Below are 14,999 nucleotides of genomic sequence, written 5' to 3' on the forward strand. Positions count from 1 at the left end.
TCCTCGGGCGCAAAGTCGGCAGAGAAGGGCTTCCACCTGCGCGACCTCATCTCCGCTGACGACGCTGCTGCGCCTGGCGCAAAGGAGTTCGAGAAGCTGAGCGACGACCTTCTCGACATCGACGGCCTCATCTCCTCGGGCGCAAAGGGCGCAAAGGTTGCCCGCGCCAACATCGACCAGGTGAGCTGAACGAACGCCGTTTATTCAGGTGTCTGCAAAAAGAAGGGACTGACAGACGAAAATCTATTTCCCAAGTAAAGCTCCTTTCGCCAGGCGCACACTTTGACGAGCCAGAAACGCTCATCGGCGAGCTGACGTCTCCCGGAGCTACTTTCGAGGATGACTCGCAATAAGCGCCTCGCCGGCTTGCCCCGTCACCATACTACTATATCCTGTGTCTTCACGGGCTCACACTCCTTTTTGCTCTTGACTGGCTCGTTGCTTCTGTACTTCGCCCTCCTCTACACCTCCCCTGGGCTCTCCCCTCTCGCTAACCGAGCGCATCTCGCTTCGATCTTTGCTCGAACAGGTAGATCTTTTTCCACATTGCCGTTCTGCCATGTCTGATCTGTGTGCAGAGTCCTTTGGACGGAAAGTGTGCCTGCGCTATTCCAGGAAAGGAGGAACCATGATGGTAAACGACAGCAGTAGAATTTTCGCTGCGCGCTCAAACGGCCTCTCCAATGTCTTCATCATCCCCGCTGATGCTTGTCGTTGCCACTACGGCTTCGATGAGGAGATCGTCCAAGCGCCCTTGGCGCTGCTTTGATTCGCTGTCTGCCTCTGCTGACCGTTCGAGGGTGGTAGGAAGAGCTGACACACGGCCACACGAGTGCAACTCGCTAAGCAGCTTTGCCTTCCGGTCGTCTTTCCCAGCCACGGTCGTGATGCCGCCAAAGTAGAGCGGTGGCCTCAACGGCGCCGAAACTGTTATAGCGTCAATGACGATGCGATAGACTCGACTCAGCGAAATGATCTTTGCGTCTCCATCGCCTGTGCCCTCAGCGGCCTGCGTTGGGCTGTGGCCAGTCCAGAGTACGGCCTGGCTGGCTGCGAAAGTTGCAGCGCATACAGACACGAGACTCGCAACCAGAGGAGCAAAAGTGGGAGCTGGCGGCGTTCTGAGATGAGCCTCAAGTATAGCGTAGCATTTTGCCGTCCTTTGAGATATCTCGTGAAGTTGGATGGCAAGGACGAGAACATCGCTGGCGAGCTGGAGGAGAAAGACCTCTGGCGCAATTGTGTCCGTCAACTTTTTGCTCGTTCTCTTTCGGCTCGGAAGACTTAAGCAGATGAGATCAGCATCTCGATTGAACATAAGTAAGCAGATGTGCAGATATACTCACTCTTGGAGCTGTTGTCCCTCTCCGGCGGACCAAATGTGACGCTGCAAACTCGCGAGAGACTCTTGACACTGGAGTGATTGACCCGATCGCTTACTCGCGGCCACATTTTGACCGCCGACACCCTGGCTACGTCCCCGTTTGGAGGCAGCTCCTTCGACAGTGTAGCTCCTCTGCTTCTTTCCCAGTACCCTTCCGAGACATCTTCGGAGGCCATCGATGCTTTTAAACCATGGCGATCGGCGATGCTGAGCCCTGCTTTTGTACCACAGTCGATCGAGGATCGCAGTCTGAGATGTCAGCTGGGCAGCGACATGATCAAGAGCCATGCTGATCCGTCTCAAGCTCTTGACCGAGATGGCAATATGACTTGGGAAGTCATGATTGGACGAAGGCGAATCCTCCATCGCTGAACGGAGTCTGCGAATGACAAGCGCTTCCATCTACTACTGCCATGTAAAATAATCAAGTGAGAAAAATAAAGTCCCTCTGCCCGAATTCCGAACGAGGCTTCGCGTCAAGGTCTGTTCTCGTCACTCTCACCAATCACACGTCTGTTGCGAAGGGGACTCCGACGTACCTCTTGACTGCCTCGCCGCTCTCGCCCATCATTCCCCGACTTCGCCCATCTGTGTCCACCAGCCCCAATCATGCGTTGCGCGCAATAGCACAGGCCAATGTTCAGCTGCCGCCGTGGGCCCAGCGAAGCCGGCCCTGCTTTCCTCTCTTTGCGACTCGCTCATCTGCCTCTTCAAGCTCTCCTAGCCAGCCCACACCAAGCGTCACACCGGTGCAGCTGGAACAGGGAGGGTGGCAAGGCTACCTCCATGCTCCTCGAGCGAAGCATCAAATCGGGCGAGCCAGGCCCGGCTCAAATGGCTTCCAGCCGTCCGCAAGACGTCACCTTCCTCTGTCATCGCCGACCAACACCCCTCAGCCTTCCTCATCGGCGAGCGACTGGGGGACATGCCCTTCGACAACGCGGACCACCTCAACACCGCTTAAGCTGGCCAAAGAAATTATGACGTTCCAATTGTTGCAACAAGCAAAACACGACCTAGTCACCGCACCCTCTTCCTCTCTCGATCTCGACACCACGCCAAGGCACAACGAAAGAGTCGTCGAGCAGCGTGCGATCGGTCGGGAACGGTCCGGAGTGTACTCGAGCGAGCACTCAAGCCAACGGTGGGACTGGAGACAGCGTGCTCCTTCACGGGTTAACCAAGACGCAAGCAGCAAAGGCTCGGCGATCGGCTTCCGCCTGTCGAAACGCATATACCGTCGCCGAGCGGCCAGCGCGAGCCTCAAGCGAGGTGGAATGAGCATGCTGGAGCGACGCAAGGAGAGTGAACACCTTGATGAGGTCGGCCGCCGTCATGGCGCCGAGATCCGCAAAGCTACCCTTTCTCGCATGGCGGCCGTCCGTGAGACGGCGAAAAGGCAAAGGCATGCCTTCATCGATGGCCAGCTGAAGCCGTACGTGGGGAAGTGGAGCCGATTGGTGGGCAAGGAGACGCAAGAGGAGCGAAATGAGGTCGAGATGCGCAGGCAAACGTCGCTCGACGAGCTTCAGCGTCAAGGTCTCGTTCTTGTCGATGTCGAGGGTCACTGGCCCACCCGGCGAGACGGCAAGACAAGAGTCAAGCAATACGGCCAGCGAATCGGTCAATTCCAACCAAACGGGCGGAGCAAGCTGGCCTGGAATAAGTTCCAGAAGGGCGACCAAGTCGAGCTACGCCCGGTACAAACGACCAATATCGAAATCGCGAGCCTGTTGCCCGATGGCTCTCGGGATGCATTGGGTTGGCAGGGAAGCGACGAACGCGATCAGCGCTTCATACCAGCGACAATCCGAGCCATCAGCGACAGCGACATGCGCCTTTCCTTCGAGGGCCACTACGCGGAAGCCGACCTTCTCGCCTGTCCCTCCTGGCGCATCGACTTGGGCTACAACGATCTCGTCGAAAAAAGGGTCTTGGAGGCCCTTGATGCCCTGTCACACGACTTTGAAGCCATCGGACGAGCCGACAATCTGGCAAAAGATGGGCCCAGCCAACTCGAGCTCAGCGGCTCGTCGTTGGTACCGGACATCATCAGAGATCAGCCCAGGGCAGGGGCGCGTCAGCGCGGACTCTTTGACAACGACCAGCTCATTCACAGCTGGCTCAAACGCCACTTGAGGCCGAGTCCCATCATGATCGATGGCGATCCTCCTCTTTACGGTCTCAGTGAAACCCAGAAGAGGGCTGTAGCGCTGATGCTTTCGACTCCCTTGAGCTTGGTCCAAGGCGTGAGTTGCTTGGTCGATTCATCCTGAACACTCCCCCAATTGAGCTGACTTCTTCTATTCGTCGAACGCTGCTCAGCCGCCAGGGACGGGTAAGACAACGACCATCGTGGCCGCCATCGAGCTCCTTAAAGCCCACTTCCAAGTCCCACATCCCATCCTTGTCACTTCGCATACGAATGTGGCCGTGGACAACCTGGCAGCTGCCTGCTTGGACGCTGGCCTCAGCGTCGTTCGTGCTGGTTCCTCTGCCCGAACTCGCGAAGGATTGGATGGCATCACACTCGAGAGTCTGATGGAGAGACATCCGCTAAAGGGGCACCTAGACGAGCTGGAAGGCATCAAAGCAGGTCTGACGCGAGCCGTTGCCGAGCTCGAGGCAGGGGGCGAATCTCCCGCCTCGTCGCCATCTTCATTTCAGGAAAAGGATGTGAGCGCGCCGATACCTGGTGAGGAAGCAGCAACGTCATCCACCGCGTCGCACTCCGCACAAGATTGCAACTATTGGCGTGACGAAGTGTCGCTTTTCGCCGACACCGAAGACTTCAGGCATCTGAAGCTGGACGAGGAGGACGTTGATACCCCACCATTGACAATGGCTGACATTCCTCGACTGGAGAAACGTCTGTCGTCGGTCCGGCAAGCCACTTTCTTGATACGCAAGCGAATCGAGACCGACGTATATCACGGTGCCGACGTCGTGTGTTGCACGGCACTCTCAGTGCCCACTTGCAAGCCCATTGACTTCCCGTTTGTGTTCTTCGACGAAGGAAGCATGGCAACCGAGCCTATCTCGCTTGTGCCTCTTGTAAAAGGCAGCCGGCAAATTGCCATCATTGGCGATCACAAACAGCTGCCTCCGGTCGTTCAGAACGAAGAGGCACGTCAAGGGGGAATGGCAAAGAGCCTCTTCGAGCGTCTCATCGAAAGAGGTGACGTGCCAAGCATCATGCTTGACTGCCAGCACCGCATGCATCCTTCGCTGAGCGCCTTTGCCAGTCAAATGTTCTATGACACCAAACTTTGCGACGGCGAGACAATGGTCAACATCGAATCGCTCTCGTCCTCGTACCGTGCCTCGCCTTCTGGGGCCGACCAACACTACCTGGCCTTTGTCAATCACAGCTTTCGCGAGTCGTCCGAGGGGAAGTCGATTGAAAATGTTGGCGAAGCGATGGTGTGCAGTCGCATCATCGCCGATCTCTTGGCGCGCAATCCCGGCCTTCAAGCGCAGGACATCGGATTGGTAACGCCGTACCGAGGCCAGGCCCAACACTTTGCACGGGCTCTGGCCGATCCTGGCTCGGATCTTCGAATGGAAATGGTCCGATTTACCGCTCAATTGGCTAGGAGTGGTCTCGTGACATCGACGACGGATCCAGACCCTTCAAAGGTCGAAGTGCATACAGTCGATGGATTTGAAGGGCGCGAAAAGCAGGCCGTCGTGTTCTCCACAACAAGGAGCAATGCACTAGGCTTCGTTGGCTTCTTGGCCGATTCGAGGCGCCTCAATGTAGCCTTGACGAGGGCAAAAAGAGGTCTGTGGGTCGTGGGCAATCTCGAAACGCTTCGAAATGCACGACTGGGCGAAGCAGGGCAAAGGGCAGTCGACAAGGCAGACGTCAGTGCGATCCGCAAATATACCGCACACCTTGAGAAGCTTAGATGCGTTGTCAAAGCAGCCGAAGTGGAAAGGGCTGTCAACAGTGTCGCTGTCCGGTAGATGTCAGTAGCAAAGCAAGATGTCATCGTCGTACAAAAGTAGAACTAAGTAATGCATTCCTCGGCTGTACAGTACTGTACTACTGTACAAAGAAGTCGACACATGCTTTCCTCGAAGTTCTCATGCCAAATCGACCGATCCGGACTTTCTCTTCTTCTCTTCTCCTAATCTTTGCTTGCCCTCATCTCCTCTCGCCACTTGTCGTTTGCCGGTGTGGCGAACGCGAAGAGAGCCAGTGCTGGCAGTGGTGCTCTTACCTCCCAGACCTCCTTTTTCAAATATCTGGACGCTGCCGGCAACGTGCGACTGAGGTTCCAAGCCACCTGACGAAGCTTCTGACTCATGCTTAGGCAGCGTCAAGAGCGTCTCGTACAAGGCCAGGCACCGGGCCTTCTCAGCCGACGCAAAGGATGCAAGTGATCCCTCTCCAGTAGCGTCGTTGCCATCTTCTGCGGCGCATCTGCGTGCTAGAGATGCTCCAATTTCCTGGCTCTCTTGGCTTGAGGCTTCCAAGCGACCGTATAAAGGCGACCAGTGGACAAGATGCAGAGTGGAACGTTGCTTGCCATTCTCGCAGGGCCTCACGTCGGGCCGCGTGTCACAGCAGGTCCACAGCGTCGTGCTGTTTGGTGTAGCTCTGGTCCGGTCAACGTCGACGTCGATGACGGGTCCATCGAGAACCAGAGGTTTGACTTGATCCGAGACATCAACGGTACTTCCTTCTAGCTGGGCGCTCCTTGATGCAGCGTTGAGCAGCAGCACCTCGAGCGGTAAAGTGTAAAGAGCGTTGGCGCTGGATGGAGCAAGGGCAGTCAGCGTAAGCTCATACTACCAACAAAGTGGAACTGCTCACCCTTCGACCGTGAATAGGATGTGAAGTTCACCCTTGGCACCGGCCAGGACGTCAAGGTGACTGATGACGATTCGAGATTTCTCGGCCGCCCTTGCATTGCCGTTGATCTCGCCGTCAAAGTTCTTCACTCTTCTTGGCTCGCCAGCCTTCGTTGCGCCTGAATGTCTACCTCTAGCCTCTTCGACGCCAACGTCGACACACAGGTGCGCTTGAACGCAGCTAGAAACATCTGCCACCACCAGGCAGTCGCGATTTGACAGAGCAGCATCATTGTCGGGATGAAGACTCCACAGCCGAATTCGGCCTGCATCAGTCGAGACGAGGAGCGGGTAGCTGCACAGGTCTTTGTCCGCTTGCACGGCCGACTGCAGGAGAGCAGCCAGCTCGGGTCCTTGGATCACGAGAAGCGATGAGACTGCATTTGCACTCCCCAGGAGGTATCGAAGGACAATATGAGCGGCTCTTCTAGGACCCCATCGAGAGATGCGAATGTGCTCGTCACGATCCGAGCTGATGATATACTGGGGCAGCAATACCCCGTCGCCGCCCGACCTGTTGTCCAAGCGACCGTGGATAAAACAAAAGTTGGTCAGCATAGAGACGTGCCCTAGCCGGGGCGCTATGGTGGTGCCACGACCTGCGTCTGCCTCTTCTTCTTCCTCTTCTTCCCCCTCTTTCCGCGAACTCTGCGTTTGCCTCTCGTCTCTGCCTCTTGCGCCCTTTCCTTGTGTGTCGCCGTCTGCGTTCTGACGTGCGCTATCGGGCTCTAGAGGAACAGCAAAGCTGCACATCATTGTATCAGCTCCTCATATGTTCATGCATCCGAGCTACGGCTTGGAACACTTACGACCGAATGTCGCCATGCCTGTCCCCCACAACGAGATGAGGTTCGGAATGCTGGGTGACCGGCGCTTCCCACGCCAGTTTGGCGACTCGCTTTGGCAGGATGAAATGCAGCAGTGGAGTTCTGGCCACATTGTGGGGCGACTTGAGCCCGGAAAGGCCAACGACATCGAGAACCTTGTCATCACCGACAGAGGCGACGAGAGCGTCGAAGGGCGCCGCCGGCGAATTCGTCAAGTCAAGGACGATGGCTCTCCTCGGAGACGCAGCGGGATCGGAGTGCGTCGCGACATCAATCACATCTCCATCCGCCAGCGTCGCAATGACCGTCTTTGTCGGCGAAGCGAGAAGCAAGCACCCGTGGGGCAAGACTCGTGCCAGGGTATTGGGAAGCCTGACTCGGTCCGTCATCGTCATCTGCCCAGGTCAAGGAGCTTCGCAATTCCTGATGTTATTTTTATTTCCTTGCGTCGACCAAAAAAAAGGCGCGAGAATGGAAGACTTGCTTCATCTTAGTAAGTATTAGTAAGCATGTGGAGGCGTCAAGGACAAAGTGCTATGACCTACCGTTTCCCTTGGCTTGGGAGGAAGCTGTTCCCTCTCACTGAACAAAGAGCATCGAAAGGAGTGTGGAGCGAATCGGCGACGCGGACGACATCGACGGTGAGAGTTTCGACCCGGTGCCAGAGACTGCCATGTTTCATGGATCAGTCGTACCAACGCCGGTTTCGATATTCTCCTCGACGTCAACGAATCCCTTTTCCCTCTTTTCAGTCCATCGCGATGCCTCTCTACCCCAAGAGTCTGGCCTCATGCTCCTCACCGATTCTGACAGCTCGCCCATGGAGACAGCAATGCCCAAAGATGCCCTTTTTTCAAAGCGGGATCCCACGCAGTTCGTTCTGCGCAATTCGCCCTCCCTGTCTGCCGGTGACGACGGCGAGGCCAAGGACCAAGATCGAGTAAAGAGGCGAGGAAAAGGCGGAGGCGGAGGAGAAGAAGCAAGAATTGAAGACGATGACGACGACGACGATGACGATGCCGGTGCGCTGCTTCACCAGACTGTGCTACACCTGCAGAGTCCGACAATCGCGACGACGTTCATTCGAAGTCCACCGTTCTCGGCACGGGGAAGCCTGCTGGGAGCCCAGACTCTCGAGCTCGCCATTCCTCTTCCCTTTGTGCATTTCCAGTTTCGTCCGCTGGGTCGTCACCTTCCCTTTCTCGTCGAGGTAGGCCTCAAGGATGCCCGAGGTCAGCATGCGCGAATACGAGCCAGCAGCTTCCAGACTACTCCGGCCCTCTACCCAGCTGAGGCGCCTGTGAAAGGGTACAGAGGCGATGATGGCGATGACGAAGACGGAAATGGCAGACAACATCACTTGGCAAGGGAGCTGTCACTGCGTAGAGGACCTTTGCTCCATCTCCCTATAGACATGCCAAGCCGAGCTCCGCTGTCGAGCGGCGGGTCTGAGTCGCGTGTCGTCGTCCTCACGACGTGGTCCACCTTGTCCTTACACCTTTCCCACCTGCTCGGTCACTTCAACAACGCCTCACTCATCCCACCCTCAGCTGCCCCCACTTTGGGCAGGTCGGCTACCGTGCCTATCCCGCAGACCTTTTACGGCTTTCAATATATAACCTACGTCCAAGTCCACGCGAATTGCCGCCTTCGCCGCATTTGGTGCGACGAAGGAGCCGGTGAGACTGGCCGCGACGAGTTCCGCCTCTTTACCTCGACACCGTCCTCCTGAATTGCAGCGACTCATAGCAGACCCTTTCGTGACTCCGCTCTTCATCAATATTGTACGAGTAGCAAGACAGTGAATGGCAGCAAAAGCCAGCGAAAAGAAATCGATAAGTGCTCCCTTCGGTGACACAGCGAGCGCCCACATGGAGAACTTGACCGCTCGTGCGCGGAGCCCTGTGCTTTTCTCTCCGCCCCTGCCCAGAACTTTTGCCGTTCCGCTGGGCTCAGTATGTCGTCCAAAGTGCCCTTCATATGTCACTGCTCTCATGAGTGGGCAAGAGGCTTCCTTCTTCTGACCACCAGCCAGAACAGAACGCCAGACTGACTAGCTAGCTAAACAGACCTTGACTCGTCTGCCTGGAACGAAGCTTTCCTCCACTCTCAAGCCTCCCCTCCCCTCTTTTTTATCACTCTTGTATACCCATGTATTATTATTAAATGCTCATTGATGACCACAGCTAATCGAATAATGCTCATTACATTGCAGGCTTCTGAGAGCGAAGAGACGATCGGCCACTGGCGAAAAAACCCGAATCGAGGTGATTTGGAGCCCGGCGGCCCTTTGAGGCACATGCGCGGAGGCAGTAGGAAGCCAATCTATATATGGGAGGAGTGTGAGGGCGCTGCTCCACCTGCACATATACGCTACGGCTGCTAGGAACGACTGCCAGGCGTATCATAAAGTTGTTGCTCGGAGGTGACGAGGAGAGAAAGGCAAAAAGAAATGAGGATCCTGCCACGAGCATTCGACCTTCTCACACGAGGTCTAAGCAGCAGAGGCCAGACAAAGGTAAGCCAGAATACGAGCGGCTCGTCAAACGACGGCACTAGTGAGTACCGCGTACCTGAATGTCGTGCGGTGACGAGATCCTCCGAAATCGGGTATTGCGATGCAGCGCAAAAGGACCAACTACTACACAACAAGCACTGCGTAGGACTACAATTGTGGGTGACTGTCCGCAATACGGTGACGTCTGCCTCGCCCTTTTCTCTTTGGCTCAGCTCGGCAGGGAGGAGGAGTAGAAGTCAGAAGGAGCTTGAAAGATGCCCATCCTTCGTTTGCGCCATGTGCATCAAATATAATAAGGAGATAACCAATAGAAGCAATTCTATAATAGACTAAAAGTGATAATTGCAGGAGGACATGAAGAGTTAGTACTGAGGCGGGTTACTGGGAGCGTAGGAAATCACTACAAATTCAGAGAGAAAGCCCGCTGAATATACGCGCCCCGACCCATGCGAGACGACCATGAGGTCTGTTGGCCGCTTCTCATATAGCTCCGCCGAAAGTACCGACTTTTCACCGGTTGGCAAGGGAGGCGGAGCACGAGGTACGCAATGGATGGCATGCGGTTGCCGACCCTCAGCGACTTGACTCTGCTCTCCATTCCACGTCGTGCATCTCGGGCCCCTTGTAGCGAGTACTTTGCGCCATCGGCCAAGGGTTCCACCCCCCCTTCCCCACCCCCCTTTTCCTTCCCCCTCCTGGACCATTCACCCAATAAGGCGCAGAGGGGAAAAAATTTTCGTGGCGAGAAGGACGACTAGAAGCTGAAAACGAGAAATGGGCAGCAGTTCATACGATACGATCCTGCTACAACAATGACGAGCAGCCCTCTTGATCAGAGCCAGCCATCGACCGATGAAAGCACCTTGAAGCGCCATGTCAAGGCGAAATTGCATGCCTTAGACGGCCGAGAAAGAGCGGTGTTGCCACGCGAGGACGCAAGCAGGCGCAAAACGCCGTCGTTCAGCAGCTTTTCTGCCGACAGAGGCGGAGGAGAGGAGATGCTGTCCAGCAAGCGCAGTGGTAGGCAATTTGACGAAGCCCTATCGTACGTTGGCGTCATCGACGCCGAGGGAGAGATCGGAGCCGTGCCAGTCCTGAGCCGCAGATGCCGGCACCCCAGCCTGTCCAACTTGAGGTTCTCACTGCGCCGGGCGTTGAGCTCGAGTGACCTCAGGGCCAACGTGCCATCGGCTGCGTCCACGTCGGCTCATGATAGTCGCAGAGGAAAGACAAGCAGTGGGCTGGTCAAGTCCGGTCGGGTATGCGGCTACTCAGAGAGTGCTTCTTTGGGCTCCTCGGCAACGGTGTCTTCCTCTCCCTTGTGGAAGCCGTCGCCGTTGCCGTTGCCGTTGCCGTTGCCGTTGTCGTCGCAGAGCAACGCCATTGGTCTCACTGCATCGTGGCGATTGTCATCGGCAGCCGCGACAAGCTCCTCTCCGACATACACGGAGAAAAGACTCACCCAGGCTGGCCGAAGCAATGGCGCGAGACGACAGAAGAGATTGTTTGTGAAAAGCACAAAGTTGGAGGAGGCCTTCCATGAAGGATCCGACGAGCAGCGGCAACAGCCGGACAAGCACAGGACGGAAGCCGACGTTCTTGCCTCGAAAGAGGCAAACACGCTCGCCGTGGCCCAGAGTGCAGCCGTCAAGCCTCTGAAGAGCGTAGATGCGACCCGGTCAACGATGTCGTTCACCCTCGACGGTGGCGCAAACACCAAGGCAACGAATGCTGTTCCTGAAAAGAGGACGCTCATCGTGCTCCCAAACGATACTGACCAGGACTTGGGCAGCACCCACTACCACGCCATGGACACTGGGCGAAGCCACCGAAGAGGTCGTAGTATGACGACGACGGCGACGACAACAACAACAATGATGTCTTCGTCTGTCTCCTCGTCTTCTTCGTCCTCCAGTTCCATAATGGCCACAAGCGGAGCCAGGTCCAGCACAAGGCGGAGGGGCCACGTGGTCAAGTCGATTGACATGCGGGACATGTATGCGAGCAGGCAGCCGAGGCAGTCGCTTGGTGCGTCCGTCGGCGAGCTCCTTGGTCTCGAGAGAGGCCGTCGCACAATTCTGCACCGCGGCACAGAGGATGGCGTGAGTTGTCTTTGCACCTCTGTCCACGAAACATTCTTGGACCAGCTCTCGTTGCCTCACTTGACTGACCAACTTATTCTCATCCTCGTTAATCATCATCACGGCCCGTATCCTCCTTGTCCCTCGCCCAGCCCGTCCTGCTTTCTTCGACGCCGACTCGAGGCAAATCCGCTTTCAGCCTCGAGCGTACTCCAACGGTACGCATGCATTCGCAGGCCATCAGGGCAGTGGGCAATCACAGCAGCAGTCATGCCCTTGCTTCCCCGTCGGCCGCCGGGCGAAGCTGGCGCACGTCGCTCGGCAAGGCAGACTTCTATGGCCAACGTTGGCAATTCTCCTTGCCGGCCACTTCTGAGCTACCCCATCCCCCGACGGATCCAACGATGGTGACGAGTGCAGCCATCGGCATTACCGACGGCCAGCGCCACTTTCAATGGGAGGGGTCCCATCTCCTCAAGCTCACTGAAAAGGGCACGGGCACCCATCGGACCCGAGCTCTCTTCAGGAGAGACGTCAAGGAGACCCGTGGCGCCGGTACACTGGAGTATGACGCAGATGTGAGTCTCACCACCAACCAACGTTGGGCATGGTCATGGTCGACTGAATTCGACGGGATGCCACCGTGGCCCTTCCCCTTTGCCAGTTCCCTGATGTCGATGTGCTCGTCTTGAGCCTCCTGGTCGTCATGGATTGGATCTGTACGACGGTGGGAGGCGGCGACGAATGCCGCTGAGAAGATCGTAGCCTCCCTCTCCTCGACAAATAGATTGCTTCTTTCATTGAATTTTCTACTACCACGTTACACCACTCTTATCATACCCCTTTCTTATTATATCGCCGCTTTTGGCGTTCATCGCCAACCGTGCGAAGGGCTGAATGCCATATCCTTCATCTCAACTACGGACTTCGGTACTCCGTCTTGCCAGATAATTGCCCGCAGGGTCTGTAGTGTGCCTTGACTGCAGATACACACCCTTGTCCCTTACCGGATGTGTACGCCAGTGAACTACTGTACAGTACACATACAGTACATACAGTAGCATTCTAATTAGACTAATGTTGATTAAGCCAGACTTGTATATCATCGTTCCACATATATTTATACCTTAGATGAGCAGGCGCTTCTTCTGCCTTTAAATTAGTGTTGTATCTTTTTTTTTCTTGCCTTCACTTGCTCTGTGCGCACTTCCCTAAATGCTTTCCGAAGCTCAAGCAGGCCATCTTCAAGCGTCTTCCTCCTCTGAATCTGGGTAACGAGGAGCGGGTGAGAAGAACAGTAGGCGGAAAGAAGCCCTGCGCTTTCCACTCTTTCAGCCCCCACTCCTCTCCTGTCCTGTTTCCATCTCTCCTGTTCCCCAACCCAGACATTCTCTCTCTTCTCTCTCCCCTTCATCCATCCTCCTCTCTCGCCTCTCTTTTCCTACGGTCATCATGACCGACACCCCAGAGGTACACACCCTGGTGGAAGGCGACGAAGTCAAGGACAAATCGCCCGAATGCGACCTGGCAGGGGCCGAGAGTGATCCGGCACATCGACAAGACAGCCCGCCGTCGAAGCCCGTCTTAGCAGACGTTCCTGACGGTGGGTGGCGTGCTTGGCTGGTGGTGAGCGGGGCTTCTTGCACCCTCTTTGCCAGCTTTGGCATCATCAATGCTTTTGGCGTCTTCCAAGACTACTACAATTCCACCAGGCTCCCCAATGAGACGGATTCGGTAGTTGCTCTCATCGGCGCTATCCAGCTCTTTTCTCTCTACGGACTGGCGCCCCTCATCGGTAAAATCTTTGACGCTCACGGGCCAAAGGTGAGTGAGTCTGAGAGGCGAGACGCCTACGGTAGGGAAGAGGAAGATCACCCCATGCAAAGACGGCGAGAGAAAAGGGGAGAGAGGGACCCAGAGAGAAAAAGAGAGAGAGAGAGCAAGGGAGCAGAGTGACTGACGAATAATGCGATCGCATGCAACACTCGACAGGTGCTTATGCCCCTGGGCTCCTTCTGCATCGTCTTTAGCATCATGATGCTTTCGCTCGCAAAGGTCAACCAGACCTACCAGTACTTCCTCGCCCAGGCGGTCCTGTTTGGCATTGGAAGTGCCATGGTCTTTACTCCAGCCCTGGCCATCGTCGGTCACTATTTCCGTAGTAAAAGGGCCTATGCCCTCGGCATCGTCGCCGCTGGTTCCTCGCTCGGTGGCGTCATCTTCCCAATCGTCCTCCAGAGGCTCCTGCCCCGGCTCGGCTTTGGCTGGAGCATCAGGATCATGGGCTTCATCGCCCTGGCTTGCCTCACCTTCTCGTGCGTCACCATGCGCCCGCGCCTGCCGCCTCGCCAGGCGTCGCTCGGCCAGATCCTCCGCTTCATCGACCTTGGAGGCTTCCGAGACCCGAGCTACTGTCTGGCCACGGCCAGCGCCTTTTTCACCTTCTACGCCCTCTTCATCCCCTATTTTTACATCAAGCAGTTTGCCGAGCTCCACGGCATGTCGCCTCAATTGGCACAGTATCTCCTACCCATCATCAATGCAGCAGGTCGGTAGTGTTCCTCTTTTCCCTGCATCCAATCGTCAACGCTGACAACCGCATGGCACCCTTCAGGTGTCCCGTCGCGCATCATTCCCGGCATCTTGGCCGACAAGGTCGGCGTACTCAACATGATGGTTCCTCTCACCCTCGGCTCAGGCATTCTTTCCCTAGCGCTGTGGCTACCATCAACGGGCAACGTGCCTTTGATCCTCTTTGCCGTCTTTTACGGCCTCCTTTCGGGAAGCTTTGTCTCTCTGCTCCCGGCATTCGTCGCCAGAATCTCTCCTCAGCCCCTCTTCGGGGCGAGACTAGGTGCCGTCTATGCATTTGTTGCCGTCGCCAACCTCGTCGGGACCCCTACTGGAGGTGGCATAACCCAGGCAGGGACAAAGGCTGCCTACAGAAATCTTGCGGCCTTTGCCGGCACCATGGTCACCGTTGGAGGTCTCTGCGCGCTTGGCGCTTGGCTGATCGAAGCCAGAAAGGAGAAGAGATTGCGTCAAGAACGTGGTGGTAGTCTCACTTTGTTTTTGCGCATCTAGTGTTCGAGGTGGTCGTGGTTGTGGTTGTCCGCTTACCGCCCCGCCCACCTTTGAGCCTTCGCGACCGGGATTGGCGTCTCCATGGATTGCCAGGTGCCAGGAAGCAAATACCAAGACCTCTAAATACAAAAATGTTCTCTGGAATACAATATGCTAGAATTTCTCGAAAACATCCCTACATTATTACAGATTTGTGTACTGCTAGCCCTTCCAGCTTTTTCTCGTCGCTCTCGTGTCCCTTCTCA

The 14,999-nt window shown here is 56.1% G+C and overlaps 7 protein-coding genes across 7 annotated transcripts in view; 4 read left to right on the forward strand and 3 right to left on the reverse strand.

The window, feature by feature from the left end:
- Positions 1–128, reverse strand: part of FA10DRAFT_193230 (hypothetical protein) — a 1,796-nt gene extending 1,668 nt beyond the window's left edge. The window contains exon 1 of the mRNA XM_025518388.1: positions 1–128. The gene's annotated coding sequence lies outside the window, so the exon portion shown is untranslated.
- A 292-nt stretch (positions 129–420) lies between these two features.
- Positions 421–1,784, reverse strand: FA10DRAFT_193164 (hypothetical protein). Its single transcript, XM_025518387.1, has 2 exons — positions 1,347–1,784; positions 421–1,283 (listed from the first exon to the last, which is right to left on the reverse strand). The coding sequence occupies exons 1-2, from the start codon at positions 1,748–1,750 to the stop codon at positions 668–670; spliced, it is 1,020 nt and encodes a 339-aa protein (XP_025374256.1). The 5' UTR covers positions 1,751–1,784; the 3' UTR covers positions 421–667.
- Positions 1,785–2,754: 970 nt separating this feature from the next.
- On the forward strand, positions 2,755–5,353 carry FA10DRAFT_273338 (P-loop containing nucleoside triphosphate hydrolase protein; the record flags this gene model as incomplete). Its single annotated transcript, XM_025523164.1, has 2 exons — positions 2,755–3,633; positions 3,710–5,353. 2 exons carry the CDS (start codon positions 2,755–2,757, stop codon positions 5,351–5,353), a joined length of 2,523 nt encoding a protein of 840 aa, XP_025374257.1.
- A 60-nt stretch (positions 5,354–5,413) lies between these two features.
- FA10DRAFT_193309 (hypothetical protein) lies at positions 5,414–7,497 on the reverse strand. The gene is made up of 3 exons (XM_025518389.1): positions 7,054–7,497; positions 6,207–6,972; positions 5,414–6,146 (listed from the first exon to the last, which is right to left on the reverse strand). Exons 1-3 carry the CDS (start codon positions 7,232–7,234, stop codon positions 5,474–5,476), a joined length of 1,620 nt encoding a protein of 539 aa, XP_025374258.1. The 5' UTR covers positions 7,235–7,497; the 3' UTR covers positions 5,414–5,473.
- A 433-nt stretch (positions 7,498–7,930) lies between these two features.
- FA10DRAFT_269663 (hypothetical protein) lies at positions 7,931–8,803 on the forward strand (the record flags this gene model as incomplete). Its single annotated transcript, XM_025522835.1, has 1 exon — positions 7,931–8,803. A coding segment is annotated over one exon (873 nt), but the record flags the coding sequence as incomplete, so codon positions are not given.
- A 1,234-nt stretch (positions 8,804–10,037) lies between these two features.
- On the forward strand, positions 10,038–12,594 carry FA10DRAFT_269665 (hypothetical protein). The gene is made up of 3 exons (XM_025522836.1): positions 10,038–11,691; positions 11,823–12,248; positions 12,335–12,594. Exons 1-3 carry the CDS (start codon positions 10,402–10,404, stop codon positions 12,422–12,424), a joined length of 1,806 nt encoding a protein of 601 aa, XP_025374260.1. The 5' UTR covers positions 10,038–10,401; the 3' UTR covers positions 12,425–12,594.
- A 275-nt stretch (positions 12,595–12,869) lies between these two features.
- FA10DRAFT_269666 (MFS general substrate transporter) lies at positions 12,870–14,925 on the forward strand. The gene is made up of 3 exons (XM_025522837.1): positions 12,870–13,494; positions 13,663–14,218; positions 14,285–14,925. The coding sequence occupies exons 1-3, from the start codon at positions 13,123–13,125 to the stop codon at positions 14,752–14,754; spliced, it is 1,398 nt and encodes a 465-aa protein (XP_025374261.1). The 5' UTR covers positions 12,870–13,122; the 3' UTR covers positions 14,755–14,925.
- Positions 14,926–14,999: the final 74 nt, after the last annotated feature.

This window comes from Acaromyces ingoldii, assembly GCF_003144295.1.
Source record: "Acaromyces ingoldii strain MCA 4198 unplaced genomic scaffold FA10scaffold_8, whole genome shotgun sequence".
Classification (NCBI taxonomy): domain Eukaryota; kingdom Fungi; phylum Basidiomycota; class Exobasidiomycetes; order Exobasidiales; family Cryptobasidiaceae; genus Acaromyces; species Acaromyces ingoldii.